The sequence below is a fragment of the Adiantum capillus-veneris genome, chromosome 1 (genome assembly GCF_014529385.1).
Source record: "Adiantum capillus-veneris isolate H3 chromosome 1, ASM1452938v2, whole genome shotgun sequence".
NCBI classification, from domain to species: Eukaryota; Viridiplantae; Streptophyta; class Polypodiopsida; order Polypodiales; family Pteridaceae; genus Adiantum; species Adiantum capillus-veneris.
In genome coordinates this window covers 101,074,226-101,095,618 of record NC_140931.1, presented here as the reverse complement: position 1 = coordinate 101,095,618, position 21,393 = coordinate 101,074,226, and the positions used below count along the sequence as shown (strand labels likewise).

Sequence of the window (21,393 nt, the reverse complement as noted above, 5' to 3'; positions counted from 1 at the left end):
GGGAACATTTTCTTACTCTGCCGTGAAGTCAACTGGGCAACCGGTTGGGATATTTTTAGACGGCAACCCCGAAACGGGAAAATGCTTATAAATGTGCCAAGTGGCACCTTCTGGTGCACTTGCCTCATGCATCAAGAAGTGGCGCTGAATTTAGGAGGGGGAGAGCCTCATTTTCAGATTTGTCACAGGTTAAGAGCTATGGAGTGCTTGCTTTCCCTCTTATGCACAGTGCGGTGCCAGGAGTGATGCCCTGCACGCTACGCACTGCCCTCTCTCTCCCCTTTGGCAGTATGTTATGCCCCTCTAGTGGGCTCTTCATTTGACCAATGTACAGTTGTGTGGGTTCATGCACGAATTGCCAAGGCAAGAGCCTCTTGCACAGGTACTGGATTAGCTAGCGGCTAATCCCCCCGCAGGTACAGGTGAATTCGGAGAGGTTTCACGCCAGAAATCTCGTCCGATTCAAAGGGCAAGTAGCCCTACAGGTGCGGGAGCTCGAGGACTTGCTACGGATACGACCGGCACGCGAAACGGAGCCCGAAACAGCAAATTACAGCCTGCTGTGTATTTTTGCAGGTTTAGGGTTTTGGCCCTAAACGGACCCTAATACCCCCAGGAGGTTCGGGGACGCAAGGGGACCGCTGTACAGGTGATCTGACGCATTTTCAGGGCTGAAAACAGAGAATTCAGCGTGCTGCAGATTCTCGCCACGTTTTGCAAAGTGCCCGTATGCGTCGGGAAAGTCAGTCAATGCGTGGGAATACTGACTGTGAAGGGTTCTAGTACAGTTATGCTGCCGAAATCGGGCTGGAACAGTGGAAATTCAGCCGAGTTTGTGCGGGGCAGCTTGTAGGGAACCACAGCGTTTATTCCCTCTTTTGAACAATAAAGAAATACCGAAAGGGGCGCCTAAGTTAGGGGCCAATCTGGTGTCGGTCTACTCATACAGGTGCAATCTAGCAGCCTGTATCCCTCTCCCCTTTGTTGTGTCTTGAAAGTACTGGTAAAATAGACGACTAAGAATGGGTGAAAGCTAAATCAAGGTTTAAAGTAAAGTCTACCGCCCTTTTTGGATTGAACAGGCCGGTTTCAGCGGGTATCATCAGATACGCATTAGACCAGAAGATGTCCATAAGACTCCGTTCAGGACAACATTTGGTCTCTATGAGTTTCTTGTCATGCCATTTGGTCTCACAAATGCTCCTGCCACATTTAATAGAATGATGGACAGAATTTTTAGACCACATAGAAACTTCGTGGGTACCTTCTTTGATGACATGATTGTCTACTCAAAGTCTGAAGAGGAGCATAGGGATCACTTGACTGCAGTTTTCAATGAGTTACGTAAGAACAGGCTACTCATTAATGCGAAGAAAAGTGAATTCTTTTTGCAAGAGATTCACTTCCTTGGGCACATTGTTTCAAAGGATGGGGTACGCATGGATCCCGCTAAAGTGGAAGCAATTAGATCATGACCAGACTTGAAGTCCGTACATGACATTCGAATCTTTCTAGGCTTATGTTCCTACTATAGGAGGTTCATCCGAAATTTTGCTGAGATTGCTTCTCCACTCCATGCACTGCAAGGAAAAGGAGTTACTTTCAAGTGGACAGCCAAGGAAATTTTAGCGTTCAAACACTTGAAAGAGAAGCTGACTTCAGATCCGGTAATTATGTCTCAGAGCACAAGGCAACTTGGGAACACCATCTCCCATTGGTTGAATATGCTTACAATACACTGTGCATACGTCAACAGGTAAGGCACCATTTGAGATAGTGGAAGGAGGAAAGAAAGTCCCGCCCATTTTGCAGACTAAGGACAAGATATTTGAGGCAGACAAGTATGTGCAAGATATGGATGAAACATACAGGAAGATAAAGATTGCTCTTGAGAAGACTCAGGCTAAGCAAAAGAAAGCTGCTGATCGTCACCGTCGTGAACTTGTATTTTCACTTGGTGATTGGGTACTTTTGCGCTTTGAAAAGGCCAGGTTAAGGAAAAGGAAAGGCAAGGAACGCTTGTTTCCTAAGCTCAGTATGCGATATTATGGTCCTTTCCAGATTTCAGAAAAGATCAGCGATGTAGCTTACAGGTTAAAGCTACTAGAAGGCTGGAAAATACATAATGCTTTTCATGTCAGCCTTCTAAGGCCCTTTGTTGGTGATGTGCCAAAGAATATGCTTGATGAGGAACAACCCGAAGTGGAAGAATTGGATGAAATCCTTGTTCCTGAACAGATATTGGCACATAAAGAAAGAAAGGTTAGAGGAAAAGTTGCAAGACGCTATTTGGTGAAGTTCAAAAACTATCCATCGTTAGATGCCAAATGGATGGAAGACTCTGAATTGGTTGATTCACCTCAGCTATTGCAATTGTATCTTGAAGCCTTTCAGATGGAACCCACAGTGACTTGATGCAGCCTTTTTGGAGCAAGGCAAGAGCATGGTTCATGATGCTCAAGAGAGTAGTTAAGCAATTGTATCTACTCTTTCCATACAGAATTTAGCTAGAGAAGTTTGTGCTCATGAATACACTAGAAGACTTCTATGCTTGATATATGTGTCGTAGCCAGGTTGGTGGGATTGTTTAATCGTCCAACGCTACATTTCCGGAAGCATGTATATCTTGGATTCCCATCATAGAATATATGTGATATCAGGAGATATCCGCATGTATTATTGGCATGCAAGCGAGGTCGCTTGCAGTATTTCAAGGGTGGGGTGTGTCACCAGGAGCTGTATTTTTCCTGTTGCCTTCTGTAAATAAGTATTAGATATATTTATTTTATTTTTACTTGTTTGTCCCGGAACCCTTGAAAAGGTGCAAGTGGACATTGCATGGCCAATGTGAAACGGTTGCAGCCAAATGGGTTTCTCACATCGGGGATCTAGGTCGGTCAGACAGGGACTGCCCGGGCCAGTTAGCACTGGATTCTGATGAGTATGGAAGCTCGTGTGCGCCAAACTGGAATTTGGGCCACTCGTCAAGTCACTGCAACTTTATAAGTTGAAAGGGGCCAGTAAATTAACCCACATTGTAGATGTTGGTCAAATGGTAGTCTTCAATGATGGTCAAGAGACCGATAGGGACGCCATGGAAGCATCTCCTAAAATTTAGGGAACTGCTACTTTTGACCGGAAAATGTGTTCGCGTCATTAGCTCTGGAATGACAAGGGGAACATTTTATTGCTCTGCTGCCAAGTCAACTGACGCACCAGCGATTCTGCCACTTTGGGAGGCAAAAACAAGCTGCATATCAACAAAGGGGGCGCCATTTTCAGCCTCAGGTGGATTGTAGCAGGTACAGAAGCTATGGAATCCTTACCTTGCCCTCTATGCACAGTATGGTGACGGGAGTGATGCCCCGCACGCTACATACTGCTCTCTTTCTTCCCTACGTACAGTATGTTATGCCCCACTAGTGGGCTTCTCATTTGACCTATGTACAGCTGTGGGGAAATATGCTTTCATGCCGAGGCAAGAGCCTCTTTGCACAGGAACCGGTGTAGCTAGCTGCTGCACCAAAGCAGGTCCACGAGAGGGTGATAACCTCTCGATTACGCAGTAAATTCAGCACTGTTTGCTTGCTGTTTTTACTCTGTTTTGAGACTGTTTTGTGCCCGGGATGCTTCCAGAATCAAGGGGCACCAAGCCCAAGGTGCAGGGAACAGTGTAGGGACCGTCGTGTGCCCAAATCAGGTCAAAAACAGGACTGAACCAGAAATTACAGCGACCTGGAATTTACTGTTTTGTGCTCCCGACTGAGGGATAACGCCAGTGGGATAGAGTCTTGAGCTTGGAAACTGATTCGGATTAATTTCGGTACCGTTATGCTGCCGAAATTCTGCCGAATCTGGAGCGTACTAGCTGGACGCAGGTGTTATCTTCCAAGGACTCTCTTTTTGTAATTCCCGCTCTCTAAATTAAAGAAATACCGAGAGGGGCGCCAGTCTTTGGGGCCTACAGGGTGTCGGTCTCGTGTGCGCAGTGACATTCTAGTCGCTGGACGCAACTGTGTTCTCTTCCCTTCTCAGTGCTCCGTGTAAAGTTAACAGGTAATTGAAATAGTACCGCCCTCTACGTTGTATAGGCCGGTTATAGTCTCCCGGCCGAATGTGAATGCAGGCGCTAACCTCCTGATCCACTGTGGGGTGGTATTGAATACCATGACCTTGGTTTTACCAAGGTTGACAGACAAACCACTTTCATGAGCAAACCTATGCAAAGCGTCCAAGTGAGGTTGCATCCCCTCCGGAGAGTCGGAGATCAACACAATATTATCAGCATATAACAATAGCGGAATGCCAGCGGTGCACCTCTATCACCATCTCTCTCAATGTAGTCAAAAACCTCATCCACATACATACCAAAAAGAGTAGGAGAGAGCGGGCAGCCCTGCTTCACCCCAATAGTGGAGTAAACCGGTGTAGATAGACCCTCTGAGGTGCGTACATGCCCTACTATTGATCTGTACAATGCCATGATCCCCCAAATGAGCTCTGTGGGTACTCCCATCTCCTGTAATCTGCGCATCAATCTAGCTTTGGGGGGGGAGAGAGAGAGAGAGAGAAATGAAATGAAGTCAAATGTTATATAGACGTCTTCAAAAGGCCAAAGTGGTGGATCTGATATAAAGTCAGCGTAACAAAAATGTCAAAATAAAATACTATGGAATCCTAAACTGCTAGGCGTGAGCTAAGCAGCTAGGTGGGATAGCTAAATCACAAAAGATCCAGCATCGATCGGTCGCTGGCGGATCTCATCAATCTCCTCCTGGTCAATAGCCTGACCGGGCGTCGTGTATGTCGGGCCAAAGTGATCCGAATCCTCAGAGAGAGAGAGAGAGAGAGAGAGAGAGAGAGAGAGAGAGAGAGAGAGAGAGAGAGAGATGAAATGAAATGTTATATTAACGTCTTCAAAAGGCCAAAATGACCTATGAGACCAAAAAGTTACGATTGGTGAATCTGATACCATGTCTGAGTACAGAAATTACAAAGTTACAAAGAACTAACACTAAAACACTAAGGAAAAAGGAAATGGGGGAGGGGGGGGGAGGGGGGGTTTGTGGGTTCATATGAAAGCTTTGAGTGAGAGAGAGAGAGAGAGAGAGAGAGAGAGAGAGAGAGAGAGAGAGAGAGAGAGAAATGAAATGAAATGAAATGTTATATTAACGTCTTCAGAAGGCCAGAATGACCTATGAGACCAGAAAGTTACAATGTGGTGGATCTGATACAAAGTCAGAGTAACAAAAATGACAAAATAAAATGACAGAATAAAATGCTATGGAATCTGAAACAGCTAGGTGTGATCTAAGCAGATAGGTGGGATAGCTAAATCACAGATCACAAAAGATCTAGCATCGGTCGCTGGCGGATCTCATCAATCTCCTCCATGGTCAATAGCCTGACTGGGCGTCGTGCATGCTGGGCCAAAGTGATCCGAATCCTCTAATGCAACCTCCGTCGATGCTGTGTGGTCCTCCGCAGTCGTGGGCGTCTGGATCTCCCTAGCTCCGTCGATCAGTGTGCCTCCAGTGTGAGGCGGCGAGCTCTCCTGTGGTAGCAGCTCCTCCGGGTGTCTAGTGTCTGCTCTAAAGAAGTTTGTGATCCGTCTCTGAGACTGGCTGATCTCTCCTCTCATCAGGCTCTCTCTATGTCTGCGTAGCTCGAGCAAAAACAAACCCAAGCATCTCTGATCCTCGTACCGCATGACTCTGGAGAGTGGTCCGAAGCCCTCTCTGAACAAGCAGTGGAAGCGGCCGCGTATCTCGTAGTAGACCAGGCAATGGCATGTGTAGTGCAACTCTGTCTCAGGCTCCAGGTCACATAGGAGACATGTCCTGGCCTCTGCTGGTACTCTGTTGTATCTCCCAGTCTCGATCTGCAGCTGGTGTGAAGATGTGCGTATCTGGCCAATAGCACATCGTATCCCATGAGACAAGTGGGTGTCCATATATCTAGGTCTCGTCACAAAACCCGTAAGCTGGAGAAGATGCTCTCTGTAGAAAGCCATCTTCGTGCCCAGCTCCTGTGCTGGCTGTATCCATGTCCTCCTGATGTCTAGCTGAGAGAGAGAGAGAGAGAGAGAGAGACATACTCAAGAGAGTGCTCATACAACTAGATAATGAGAATCAGGGCCAGAGGGCCACTTACATAACGATCAAGTGACCTAGAAGACTACAAAAAGGGGGCGCCAAGTTTAGGGCTGACTCTGCCATTATGGCCATATAACCATGAGACGCAACCTAGGATTGCATCATCTGGTGATGACAGATCTCCAACATCTCTTTTTACAAAAAAGAAAGGGTATGTTCTCTTGATAAATCATCTTGAGGGCACATAACGAAGAAAAGTATATAAAGTAGCCGATAACAAGAGCAGTAATCACAAATTAGCCAAAATGTATCAACTCAAAACAAGAACTACCTTCCAACCTCTCGATATCCTAGCATGTACAACCTATCAAAAATAAGAGGTGAAAATTCTCCTCATATTGTCATCGACACAGCAAGAGGAGTTCATCTCTATCAATACCCTCTAGAGGAGTTCTAACAGAGGCTGCATCATCAGGATCTGTAGGAGACAAAGGAGGTATTGCAATGAAATCACGGATTGACAGTTGTGGAATCTTTGCACCTACAAATCTGAGGCACCTCTGTCTATCTCCGGCGTCTGCATCTTATTGTTCGCTGCTCTTATCCTAGTTTTCGCTGCATCCACGACACAGAAGACTCCTGAGCCTGCATGTTGTTTCTGCTTCTAGGGGACTGACCGTCAAGTGCACCCAGCAGCTAAATGTCGGGGTCCTAAGAGTCTGATGAAGAACCACCGCTGCCAAAAAATCGCTTCCATGTATAGTTGGTAGAGAGACAAACGGAGGAGGATCCTTCACGAGAGAGGCATGACCTTGAGAGAGTTGCCAAATCCAAGAAACAGTAACACTCGAAATAAAAATTAATCAAAACCAACCTCTACGTAGGAATTTACGCAGACTTATCTTTTACAAAAGCTTTTGTAAGTCTGACCAGAAAAAAACACAAATCAAAAAAAGAAAATCTTTTGCAAAATGACACGGTTGATGAGCAAATTCAAACCTGGTGATGAGTTCGCAGCAAAACTTTGCAATTAGCATGGATCTCTTGCACTCGAGCAAGGGCCTTAAAAAAGGCCTCATTTAACTCCTCATCTCTGAGAGCACTGATCTACACAAGTGAAATTTCAGCACATCAGCACACTTTTGAAGTTATCTGCTAAAAATGATTTAAAACAGGACTAGCTATTCAGAAAGATGAATGGGACAAAAAAGGTGTGGACCTCTTCTGGTGAAAGCTGATAGTCACGAAGAAAGCTAGAAACTATATCCTGTCGTTGATTTGTGCTCTCTAATTCTTGTTTCAACCTTTCTGTTGCAGCTACAATGTCCCCGGTAGTGGCACTACAAGAATTCAGGGACTTTGTGATCCTGCCAATCAAAGGTTGTGGTTACAATTCCATAACATGCAAATGGTATCAGCTTACCAGATATGTTTATGCTACAAGCACCCACTGCGATCTAAATATCAGCACGGCCCATCACATCCCAAGCAATTGGCACCTAGCGAAACATTACTAAAAATCTGAAGAAACACATTGAATTATATAGATAAAAGCCTTGCCTTCTAATACCCAATACAAGTGCCTTCTAATGTGTCTCAAACGAAATTTAGATAGACTAAAGTGCCTTGCCTTCTAGTACACAATAAAAAGCTTTTGTAAATTCCTTGTAAGTTGGTAACACCATGTACAGTGCAAATCAAACTACCTGCCAAATATTACTGTTGAGAGCTATTACTGCCACCATTTTTCGCTAAAGAACTTGTAAAAACTGAAATATTTAGCTAAACCAAACACGTTCACAAAAAAATTAAAACTTCTAAATAGCGCTCCCCTATAGCAAGCAAAAAACCTCATGCTACCCTCCCTGAATCCAGGAATAAAACACTCATGCTCTGCATAGTGTCAATAAGTAGACAGTTGCAGAGATATGTCAGGGTTGATGGTGGTGAATTACGTGTCTGAGAGCATTGTGTGCAAAAGCAGGGTCTGCACACACGTGTGCTCCATGCTTGAAGCTCATTCTCCACAGCTGGAGAAGTGTATATCGCGATGAATCGATTGCTTGGGTCTTAAATAATATGTTTAACTAAGGTATGTGGCAAATGGGCTAATCATTTTCACCTGGAAAAGTAGCCCTTTTAGGTGCTACATGAAAATGCTGAGCACTTCTTTCTAGTGCTTTTGAAATCATTCGTGCTTATACTGCTGGACGCTTGTTTCCTGTACATTTTTAGCCTTTAAGTTTGGACTGTAGTTCTTAACCCTGGGTCCCATTCTCCCCCTATGAAAAAATGGTGTGGTTCTATTGATGGATTCCCAATCCTTGAGCGTTACTAACCTTCTAAAGCAATGACTTCTTAGAGATATTGTTCACTGTTTTCCCATAATTAGATAGCCTTGAAATCATGCTAGGTCAACAACAGTGTTGCCGTGCTGCTCTTAGTGCGTATGCACGTATGGGTGGTGATGTGATGCTGATGGTTTCTTCTAGAGGATGCTCCATCCTTGGTCATCCGATTGATCTATCAGCTACATGTTCTTGCAAACGAACCAAAATCATCCTTCCGCATGCAATGGTCCGTGTGAAGTATGTGGACAAGGGGGAAGATGGTTTGGAGCCAGTTTATCACCAAAGGTTTAAAGGCTGGCACTCATTCAATAAGAAAGAAACACAGCCCAAGTTTGGCTACTTAAGACATTTTTACCAGGAGTATGTCGAGACATAAACTACCATAATGGCCTTATCTGATGCAACAAACCAGAAGAAAGAAAGACTCCATGTTTAATATACCGGCAAATCAAGGACAAAAGTCTAAAAAAAAAACTGGTAAAAGTAAGTGTTTGGTAAAATTTGATGCAGAAGGTAGCAGCAGTGTTAGAAGCACAAATTACCTATCACAGCACTCTGCCAATCCTGCGACCTCCCGTTCCACAGCATCTAAAGCCTACAAAGTTAAGGACGGAGCTTAAATTGCCATGTCCTCAGAATTTACACAAAAACAGACTTCAACAAATGCTAGCAACATTTTTTCCTTAAAGCAACAGCTTTCCTTGAAGGTATCCAGATTTAAAAAGAGAGTGAGCCAATTTTATGCTCTTCCACCACTTGGTGCTGAGAAAAAATCCTCATCAAACGTAAAAATGCGAAGTCAGTTCAGATTTCCTAATTGAAAACACAACACTTCCTCATCTCCTATAGCAACCTGAATCAAGCCAAATGCTCATATATAATTAACCTTTCATCTCTTGTGGAAGGGTTTAAGGAATTTAGCTCAGATCTAGTACTTCCCACAAGCACGAGCTTACTTTACTTGCGAGAGAAATACAATGAAAGAGAGGCAGAGAGAGAGGAGAGTTGATGACACCGCATGTTGGTTCCCAACCACCCTCAAGGGCCCCCCTTGCTCTGTTTTCACAGCAGGTACTTGCTTTAGACTACTTGCACAATGCTGATACAATGGCTAAATGCTGAATGCTTCGTGTTGATACTTCATGCAAAAATGCTAGGCTAAATCTGATGCTGACGCAGAGGATCTGCAAAATGCTAGGGCTGATCTGATCGATGAAAACGTTGATGCCAACTTGCTGATGCTAAGGATATTGGTGCAAAAACACGAAGGCTGATCTGGTGTAAAAATGCCAATCTGATCTACTATTGGGGATATTGATGATGGGGAAAACGCTAGGGCGCTACTCGGTATGGTACTAGGTACTGATCTTATGATATCCCAAATGGGGACCAAGGGGTTGCTTGTATAGGTTTTTTTGTCATTTTCCCTACCTACCTTTCATAAATGTCATGTCAAACTCACTTATTAAAATATGACTTAAGTGGCTGCTCATGTGTTGATATGCTAAGCGACCGTACCATGGAAGTGAGGGTATGCAACTATGACCTACCTGATCATGCACGTCCTTCTAGAGGCTCACAGAGTCCCAAGCTAGATCCTAAGCTAACTAAGACTGATGTTGACCTATCGCAATAGCTTGTCCACGTGGCTCAAGTGCAATGTGCACGTGACATACCCACTATTAAAGGTGAGACACAACTGGCGAACTTCCTGTGGATGCTTGTACTTCTAATGCTTGTGGATGCATAGCTTATTGATATTATCAACAATGATGCAACATTGTGTATTCCTTGAATGAAATCTTTATACCTTTCTTAAAGTGATTTTCATGCTTTTGTGCTCATCCGTGAGTGAATCATGTGCATCGTGCAATATGGATGTCCTATGAGAAGGTGGCACGCAAAGGTGACAAAATAACAAGAGACCGTCACGAATGAGAGACTCGAAAATTTAAACTGACTTTTCATGCGAACCAAGGATACTTCCTGAATGGGTATTGTAAGGTGCAGCGGAATGAATGTTGAACTTTGCTCAAGATGAGTGCTCCGAACTGTGCTCAAGGGTTCCTTTTTCTTATGGAAGGGAGAGCCTTCCGTTCCTTTAGTGAGAGAGTGCAATGGACACAAACAAAGTGAATGGACACTGCGAATGAAGGTGCATGAGACTGAGAGATAGAGAGAGAAGGGAATACGACACCAGAGATTGTCAAACCCTCCTCCAAAGGCACCACTCTCTATGGCGAGAGCGGTCTACTTATGATTGCACAAATCTCTACAATGCTTGGACTTGCCGACGATGTCGACGACGAGACGGGCTGAAATCTGAAAATGCTAATGGCTGAAATCTGCAATCTTGTATCTGCTGAATTCTAACTCTATCTCGATGACGACGGTACGACGTAACGCGCTGAAAATGCAGATGCTGAAATCTGTGTTTTCCGGGCTGAAACTGCAAAATACGCTGGATCTGACCGTGCAGCGAGGAAATGTTGCGGGAAGGTGAGATCTACGAGGTTTGGGACTTCTACTGCGGAGTCTGGCTGCTGAAAACTGAAAACGCTGCTGCTTGAGGAGATTCCGTCGCGAAGATCTCTGCAAAAACACTGAAGGGCCTTGCAGATGCAAAAACGCTAGGGCTGAAAATCCTCCTACTGCTGCCGGATGTCCTGCAAATGGAAAACGCTAGGCTTCTTGTTCTGTCTTGCTGCTGCAGGGGCTGATTTGCTGTGCACAAAACGCCAGGCTGCCTATTGATGAAAACGCTAGGTCCTTGCAGATGCAAAAATGTTAGCCTTGCTGATGTGGGGGGTCTTGCTGAGAAGTTGTCTGTTGAGCAAGGTGCTCCTGCTGCCTCTTTTGCCAGAAAGTGCTAACTCTGGTTTGCTTATATACAAACTTAGCAAAATTGCCCTACCTACTTCCCAACAAAAGTCACTTAAAAATAATAAGTGAAAAATGTCAAAAATAGGAAAAATAGGTTTAGAAAATTCCCCTAATGGATTCTGATGAATTATGATGGGAATGTTGATGCTCATGATGTGTGCAACCGGAGGATATGCATCTAATCTAAGTGTCTGGACATGCACGGTCTGCGAACAGACTCAAAAAAGTGCCAGATCACTTCCTATTCTAGACTGACTTGACTGAACTGAACCCTGGTCATGATGTAGCTTGTCCACGGACACATAGGGTTGGATGTGTCACGTGACAGGTACTATTGAGACTCGAATCCAAAGCCAAGATCTATCCTGCGTGACTCATCATGTCACAACTAGATTAGCTTTACTAGGAACATAATCAATCAAACCACCAAATTGCTCTAAAATTTGGGACCATCTAGCTTGAAGGTCGCTCCTAAATGCACTAGGCAAAGATTGAAACCACTTGAGGGCTTGATGATCAATACTGAAACTAAAATCTCTACCATAAACAAAATGTTGCTCATGCGAGCGAGAGAGAGAGAGACAGACACACACACACACACAGAGAGAGAGAGAGAGAGAGAGAGAGAGAGAGAGAGAGAGAGAGAGGTTCCTTTTCATGCAATGACTAATTCTTTTTTGAGAGATCGATGACAAAAAAGGAATACTCTGCTCACAGCAAATGACCATGGGAGAGGCACCTTCAATAGAGAGAGAGAGAGAGAGAGAGAGAGAGAGAGAGAGAGAGAGAGAGAGAGCGTGTTTTCAACTTGGGACTTAAGCTCATGAAACCACTTAATGCCAAAAATTGGATCACATCCAAAGAGAGGAGACACAAAGAAAACTAACGTTTTGGACTAAGACTTGTACTTCAAAACATTCATGCATAATGGAGAAATGCATGCCATCTAGAAATAGCTATGGGGTCCACTTGATAGCTTCTAAATGTGCGCTCTTCGCAAGAGAATCACTAATCACATCATGCATACTGTCAGGATCAAACAAGATAACAATGTGCTAACCATTCACATGACCATATCACTTCATGAGAGACTCATCTAGATGATCATTAGAAACTTGCGACAATACTTGGCTACTTAATAACATTAACACAAGATGTGGGTTTTGTGGGTAATGTGAATTCTTTCTTAAGACAATCTCTTTTCATGCGACCTTTAGTGTGACACTTAAAACATCTTCCTTCTTTTCTATATTCGGTTTGTTCTTCAAAACTTAACCAACCTCCTACCATTCCTTGAGTAGATTTCTCATCTAGTGTCAACTTAGGGGTTTCTTGAGTTTTGGCTTTTTCTTCATCATCATGTTAGGTGAAGAGTTCTATGCTCTAGGTGTAGAGAAGATTGAAAAGAAGAGGTACTGTGGATCTTACCATTGTTCTTACCATTCTGCTGATTCAGAGGCTTCTATGGGGTACTTGACTTCCTCTCCTTCACCTTACCTTTATTTCTTGCTCGAGAGCGATTCTGACGCCGCGCTTGTAGTAGGACGGAAGACCTTCACATCATATTTGATGTATTCGTCTAAACCAAAGAGGAAAGCCTCTTTACGCTTCTCATCCAACTCACGCAATTGGACACCAATTTGTGAAACACGGTTAATAAAAGACATAACCGGAGTCCCATTTTGCTTAAGATCTCGCCATTCCTCTTTCAACCAATCAAGGTACTGCGGTGGCATACAGCGATCCTTGCGCTTAGCCTAGAAGTCGGCCGGCAGTAAGACAATGGGACATCATCCTCAGCACGCACAAGGTGCTCGGCCAACTCTGCCTTTTGCCACCCTACATATACATAGCACCTGTCAAAACTTTATTGTTACTATTTTCCTTTTTAATAGCAAAGTAACCGTTAAATTGATCCAACCAAGAATAAATCACAAATGCATCCATCTTACCATTATACTTACTAAAAGTCAACTTTTTAGTGACTGGATTGTTGGAGTCGTCGTCTCTACCTACTCTATGTGATCACTCGCCTCTCTCCATATCGCTCTTTGAGGAGAGCACATGAAGGACCAAGCCTTGCAGGTGTTGATCCCACAGTGCCTCAGCTCTAGCTTCTTCAACCATTATGCAGTGAGCTTCAGAGCCCGCTGAGCCTCCTTTTCCCTTTCGACTTCGGCCCGTTGAGCCTCCTACTGTAGCATCATCTCCATCATGGACTTTACAAAAGCCTCCATAGACTTTGGTGCAATCCATGGCGTAGATGGGGATGGAGGAGAATTTAATGGTCCTCCTCATGTAGGGACATCTTCTCCAACTTCAGACTGATCACCTTCACGCAAAGTATTCATAATTTCATTGTGCTCGGGTGATGACCATGCACTGAGTATTGGGGTAGGGTTCTTGAAGCACTTGGGTACTTGGGTTCTTGGGGTACTTAGGGTTCTTGGTACTTCGTACTGCTTGCAATTTGCGTTCAAGAAGGCTTCTCTTACCCAAGCTCAACTCCTTCCTACGCGTGCAACTCTTAGCGGCCTTGCGTTCACACCAGGGTTGCTTTTTCTCACCTAGGTTGCTTTTTCTCACCTCATGTTGATCGGCCAACCCCAATGTGCAAGGTCCGCTCTCAATGAGTGGAAAAGAGGAACGAGGGGAGGCTAGACAAGCCCTTCTTTTCTGGGTTATCTATCACTCTTTAAAAACACAGATTAGAGAGATCGATACGCCAAGTGGCCTTGTTCCACAGTGGCCGTGCAATGTCCACTTGCACCTTTTCAAGGGTTTTGATGAAAACAAGCAAAAATAAAATAAATAAAAATATGTAATACATATTTAAAGAAGGCAAGAGAAAAAATACACCTCCCGATGACACCTCGACTGCTCCAAGGCTCAAGGCTCAAGGCTCAAACTTCAACCCTCAGCCCTCGACTAGGTCGCCTTCTCAGAGTGCCTGATGCCAATGCTCACCTTTTGAAGCCATGTTCATCGTTCGAGTGTGTTACAGTGATCTTTGAAGGTTGAAATTCAGAATTCCTGAGAATGGAAGAACCCGCGGGTTTGTAGTGGAGTTGCAGGTGTACATATTGTCCATAACGTTTAAAGAGAGACTCATCAATGTGTGTGTCAGAAACATGTGGAGACTCAAATTGCTTCACTAAAGTGCTTGTGGTAGCTGTCGGTGTTGGGTTAAAGGCCCAAATGACCCCTTTTATGTACATTTTTTAAGGTTACTAACCTTTGGCCAAGTTCACATTGAACTTGGCCACTAACTTAAAAATAGTCCTATACTTTTAATAAAGGGAATGAGAGAGCCCAATACACACTCACTTATTCCCCTCAAGAAATCGTGCGCTCTCTCTCTCTCTCTGCTACTTCGATCCCTAGAGCCCCGCTTCTGCATCTCAGTGCCTCATCTCCAAGGCACAAGTCCTACACATCTCCTCGTGCTCTATCACTTGCACACATTGCTGCGCACTCATCAACTGGTATCGGATTAGGGTTTGCTTCCAAACCTGCAAACGCTGATTTTCAGCCAAGGAGGTCAACTTTCACGCGAAGTTTTGCAATTTTATCGCCAAAGGACTCGTCCCCAAATACTAAAGGGCTCCCTGCTAGTCAAATTGACCTAAAACAGGCTGAAATTAGGTCAAAATCAGTAAATTACAGGTTATGACAGGAAAATACAGGTTTTGCAAATCATGTATTAAGGTGAGGGAACATCTTTACTAGGTCCCCGCTATCCGAAAACAAAGAAATTGTTGAAAAACAAGTCCCAAAACAGGTGTTTTCAGCAAATTTCAGATTTACGCAGGTTCTTGCAAGTGTATTTTTGATGCATCTACATTGAGGAAAGTGCAAATTGATGCAATTTATGCACATTTGACAAGTTTTGGCTATGTATGACCATTTGTGGCTCAATTTTCTGCAATTTGATGCTACAAATTGGGGCTTTTGCTCATACATGCTTCTAAAGGCTGTGCATTAGCCTTATGTATGTCCTGTGAGGCTAAAAACTACTAAAATTGTTGTTTTTGAGCACAAATTCACTCGCTGAAATTCCTTGCGTAGAAATTTCAGAAATTGTTTTTTATGCCTAAATTGACCCATTTTGCCCCAAATTGCACTTGTGACCATTTGGAGCTGTAGTGCACACTTCTGTGAGGTTATACTCCGGTTTTGGTGCATTTTGCCCAAAAAAAATCAGCCTATTAGCCCTCTTATTCGTGAATCTATGGCCTCATCTTCTTCGGATGTGAAGAATCTCTTCGAGATTAGGAGGTTCGATGGAACAGGTTTCGACCTTTGGAAAGAGAGGATCCAGGGAATCCTAGTTCTTAAGGATTGTGAAGGGGCACTTGAACAGGTAAAGCCAGAGAATATGTCGGATGAAGCATGGGTTAGTCTGAACAGGAAGGCAGTTAAATACATCAAAATGGCCATGACCGATGAAACACTCATTGATTTGAAAGGTCTCACAAACGCTTTTGATGTGTGGGAGAAGTTAAAGGCGATGTACGAGAATACAACGCCTGTCAACCAAGTGCATTTGATGCGAAAACTTGTTGTTATGCAGCTAGATGAGTCCAAGAGCGTTGCAGAGCACTTGTCGTTGTTTACAGGTACTTTGTCGCAGTTACAGGATTCACGTTTGCCTCCTTTTGATGATAAGCTGAAAGCTATCTTCTTGCTTATGGCCTTACCTGATTCATGGGAAACATTGGTGGTTTCATTGTCGAATAACCCCAATTTGATCTTTGATGGTATTAGGGGTTCTATCTTGAATGAGGAAAGCAGGTGGAGAGGGAGGCAGCTCTGCCAACATGGTTAGAGGCAGAACAGAGAAGAAGAATGTCTATGCATAAAGGAGTAAGAGTAAGAGTAAGGAAAGGGGAAATGCCAGCAAAGGCAAGGGTGATGTGACTTGCTATCAGTGTGGCAGAAAGGTCACAAGAAACCCGATTGCAGGTACTACAAAGCCGAGTTAGAACGGAAAAAGAATGGCGGAGACAAAAAGAAAGAGAAGAGGGAAGTCAAGACAGATGCACAAGACAACTCAAAGGACAAAGAGAAGGCCAATGATGGCTTCTAGTGTTGTGATTGAGGAGCTGTCATATGTAGAGGACATCTTGTGTGCCACTTTGTTGTCAGATGATGATGCTTATGACCTTGATGCCTCTCTCAATGTTAATTCACAAGACATGCAGATCACCAAGAGTGATCTTGGTGATCTTATTGATGCTTTGTTGACCGTCAATGATGCATTATCCCAGACTTGGATAGTTGATTCCGGTGCTTCATTTCATGTGACTCCTACCAAGGAGTGTTTCTCCATTTTTGATGCAGGCAAGCATGGCCATGTATACCTTGAAGCAATCATACATGTTCCATTGAGGGTATTGACCCTGTGCATCTCTCCATAGATGGCACAAATGAGCTTGTCTTGCATGATGTCAGATATGTGTCGGGAACCAAGAAGAGTCTGCTTTCTGTTGGTCAGATGGATATGCATGGTTACAGCATCTTGTTTAAGAGAGGATCATGGAAAATGACTAAAGGCTCAAAGTTGATTGTAAAGGGCACAAAGAAAGGGACACTTTACTACATGCATGGAAAGGCCATGTTGGGCAAGTTTATTGCGTTGGCTGAAATTAACTCTCACATGGAGTTATGGCACAAGAGGCTTGGCCATATAAGCCAAAAGGATCTTTCTAAGCTTTGTACTTTGAACAAGCTTGATGCTAAGGGCACAAAACTTGACTTTTGTAATGAATGTCAATATGGCAAGCAAGTAAAGCGTTCTTATTACTCCGGTGTCTCTCCTAAATCTTGTGTGCTTGATCTTGTACATTCTAATGTATGTAGCATGCCTACTAAGTCTATGGGAGGTGCATGCTATTTTGTCTCCTTTGTTGATGATCATTCTAGGAAAATTTGGGTTTATTCGCTTAAATCTAAGGATAAAGCTTTTGCTGCGTTTAAGAAATTTCACGCATTTGTGACCACCCAAACAAGTAGAAAGCTAAAATGCTTGCGTACGGACAACGGGGGGGAGTTCACAAGTGCTGAATTAAACAAATTTTGTGAAAATTTGGACATTAAGAGGGAGCTTATTGTGCCATACAGCCCCTCTTCTAATGGTGTGGCTGAAAGATTCAATAAGACACTTTGTGAGAGGGTGAGAAGCATGTTGTCCACAGCTAATCTCTCTCATGGATTTTGGGGAGAAGCTTTGAAAACTGCAGTGCATATATGCAATCAATCCCCTCACATGTCTTTGAAAGGTGACATCCCTGAAGAGGTTTGGTCTGGCAAGCTTGCTTCATATGATCACTTACGCATTTTTGGTTGTGAAGCTTTTGTGCATATTAGACCTGAGTTGAGAAGCAAACTAGATGCCAAGCCCATTAAAGGCCTTTTCATGGGATATGGTGAAGAAGGCGAAATGGGTTACAGGATTTGGTTACCTCAGCTCAAAAGGGCTGTACGCAGCCGGGATGTTGTTTTTTATGAGGCAAGGCTGCTTCAAAAAACAATTGTGTCTCAAAGCATGACCATAAAAGGGTCAAATTTCAGCATGACCAGCCACCTGTTAGGCCTATTCTTGACCCTCAGGATGCACCACATATGGCTGGAAATGTAGATGATCCAGTGGTGTTTGAGCAAGAAGATGTTGGGCGGCAAATTGAGGCTCCTGAAGGGCATTTGCAACCACGAAACAATGTTGTGTTGAAAATGATGTACAGCAGCCCATTGTTGATGATTTTATCATGCCACCTGATGTAAACCCATTAATGTGGATCATTAGGTGAGACGGTCTGCTCGTCCAAGACGGACTGTGAATAGATATGATCCCTCTTTGCATTACATTATGTTAACAGATGAGGGAGAGCCTCTTACGTATAAAAAGACAAAGACATGTGAGCACAGCGACAAGTGGGAGCTTGCTATACAGGAAGAGATTAAAGCTTTGCATGCTAATCATACTTGGGATTTGGTGGAATTGCCCAAAGGAAGGAAGGCTATTCATAACAAATGGGTGTATAAAATCAAGACAGTTGATGCAAAACCCAAGTATAAGGCAAGGCTGGTTGCAAAGGGATATGTTCAAACCAAGGGCATAGACTTTCAGGAAGTGTTCTCTCCTGTAGTGAAGATGACCACTTTGCGTGTATTGTTTGCCATAGTGGCTGTCCTTGATTTGGAAATGGACCAAATGGATGTACATACCGCTTTCTTGCATGGTGATGTGGAGGAAGAGCTTTACATGAAGCAACCCGAGGGTTTTGTTATTCCTGGCAAGGAACATTTGGTATGTATGCTCAATAGAAGCTTGTATGGACTGAAACAATCATGTAGACAATGGTACAAGAAGTTTGACCGCTTCATGCTCAAACATGGTTCCAAAAGAAGCCATGCAGACCATTGTTTGTATACCAAACGTGATGAGGATGGCAGCCCTATCATTCTTGTGCTTTATGTGGATGATATGTTGATAGCTGCAAAGAAAAGAAGCATTGTTGATGCTCTTAAAGGGCAATTGAAATCTGCATTTTCAATGAAGACCTTGGGGCAACTGAACATATCATAGCAGCTAAAAAACGCGTTTTTTAAATAGAGTACAGAACGGGACGTTTTAAAACGTTCAGTACGCTGCTTTGTTAAAAAACGTGGGCAGTTTAGAGACTTTGATAAAAGTTGACTTGCCTTAGAGTTTAGGGTCTATAGATGTCAACTTTCCATTTAATTATGTGCAACATTTGCCTTCAATAAATTATATACCTTTGTGTGGACCCATATAAATAATACTTGTAAAAATATATATATTTGAAAAAAACCAACGTATTTTATTTTGAACCTCGAAAAATACGTCTAGTATGCGTATTAAACGAGCCGTATTAAACGACCCGTCCCGTACCTTAGCTGCTATGGAACATATACTTGGAGTGAGGGTTAGAAGGCAAAGGGACCAACGCATATTGTATTTGTCACAAGAAAAGTACATTGAAAAGGTGCTGGACAAATTTAACATGGCTGAAGCAAAGCCTCTTGGCGTGCCATTACAGCCATATGTCAAAATCTCCAAAGATGATTACCCCAAGTCAAAGGAAGAAGCCAATGACATGCAAAGTGTGCCGTACGCTTTAGCTTGTGGTTCACTTATGTATGCTATGATTGCTACTAGGCTTGACATAGCTCATGCAGTGGGAGTTGTGAGCCGGTTTATGGCCAATCCAAGCAGGTTGCATTGGGATGCAGTGAAGTCCATTATGAGGTACTTGAAAGGGACTAAAAACAAATGCCTTTGCTATGGTAAAAGACCATTGGAGTTGAAGGGATTTTGTGACTCTGACATGGCTAGCGATGTGGATACACGGAAATCCACAAGTGGTTATGTGTTTACTCTTGTTGGAGGTGTTGTTTCATAGTGTTCTAGATTGCAAAAGATCGTTGCATTGTCTACTACAGAGGCTGAATATATTTCAGCCACTGAGGCTTCCAAAGAAGCCATTTGGTTAGCACGTCTATGCAGTGATTTTGGTTTGCCTGACAAGGCACCTATGCTTGGTTGTGATAGCCAGAGTGCCATATGTCTGGCAAAGAATGCCATGTTTCATGCACGCACAAAGCATATTGATGTGCGGTATCACTTCATTCGAGAAGTGCTTGAGGATGGCCTTATTACATTGGTTAAGGTCCATACATCACAAAATCCAGCAGATGTTCTCACTAAGTACTTACCCAAAGCACAACATCAGCTATGCATACAGATGGTGGGAGTCACGTAGCTTAAAGGTGCCATTTATGCCTTTAAGTGGGAAGTTGTTGGGTTAACGGCCCAAATGACTCCTTTTATGTACATTTTTAAAGGTTACTAACCTTTGGCCAAGTTCAATGTGAACTTGGCCACTAACTTAAAAATAATCCTATACTTTGAATAAAGGGAATGAGAGAGCCCAATACACACACTTATTCCCCTCAAGAAATCGTGCGCTCTCTCTCACTCTGCTACTTCGATCCCTAGCGCCCCACTTCTGCATCTCAATGCCTCCTCTCCAAGGCACAAGTTTTGCACATCTCCTTGTGCTTTATCACTTGCACACATTGCAATTTGCTGCACACTCATCATATCGGTGCTTTGGGTTCTTTAGGTGGTGCTGTCTTAGGACATGCTTTCTTTATATAAATGACTTGTTCTTTTAGCGTTACGTATCCTCCTATAATTCCTTGTGCAGCTATTTCATATGGGGTTAGCTTAGGTTTAGCAGGTGTTTTAGCTTTACCCTTAGATTTATTTTCAGAGTTCGGATTAGAGGAAGATGGGCTAGAAGAGTTACCATTCTTACCGTTCTATGGGTTCTGAGAAGTCTGAGAGGTACTGTGAGAAGACTTGTTCTCCTTAGGCTTCCCTTTGTTGTGCTTCATCTCCTGTGCGAGAGCAAGCGCTACTGCCTCATTGAGATCCACGGAGTCGAATACTTCGACATCAAAATTGATATACTCGTCCAACCCGAAAAGGAATGCCTCTTTGCGCTCAACATTTGATTTGCGTGATTGGGTGCCGAGCTGCAAAACACGGTTAGAGAAAGACATGACTGGCATACCATTTTGCTTGAGATTGTGCCAATCTTCTTTCAACCGCGTTGAGTACTAAGGTGGCATAAACCGCGCCTTGAGCTTGTCTTGGAAGCCGGTTCAATTGAAAGAAAGGGGCGCGCCTTCTTCAACTTCCTCTAAGTGCACGGCCATTTGTGCCTCTTACCATGCGTGATACCAATTAATGGCATCACCGGCAAGATACATGGCTGCCGTCAAAACTTTACTTTACTATTTCCTGTTTTCTTAGTTGTCGCAAAGTAAGCATTAAATTGATGCAACCAAGAATGAATAACATTAGCATCCATCTTACCGTCATACTTACTGAACGTCAACTTCTCAGTGACTGGATTATTGGAGTCCGCATCTCTGCTTGTGCTACCTAAGAAACTGTCCACATCTTTGACCAGCTCGGATTTCGAGGTAAGTAACTGTAGGACCAACTCTTGCATGCGTTGGTCTCTCTATGC

The 21,393-nt window shown here is 43.6% G+C and overlaps 1 protein-coding gene across 1 annotated transcript in view; it reads right to left on the bottom strand.

Annotated features, from left to right (window-relative positions):
• The window catches only part of LOC147465265 (oligomeric golgi complex subunit), a 54,906-nt gene that overhangs the window by 20,669 nt on the left and 12,844 nt on the right, over positions 1–21,393 (bottom strand). The window contains exons 2-4 of the mRNA XM_086519194.1: positions 8,989–9,041; positions 7,315–7,462; positions 7,095–7,202 (exon numbers count right to left, since the gene is read on the bottom strand). Of these exons, the coding sequence (XP_086375320.1) occupies positions 7,095–7,202; positions 7,315–7,462; positions 8,989–9,041 (309 nt within the window). The remainder of the gene's footprint in view (positions 1–7,094; positions 7,203–7,314; positions 7,463–8,988; positions 9,042–21,393) is intronic.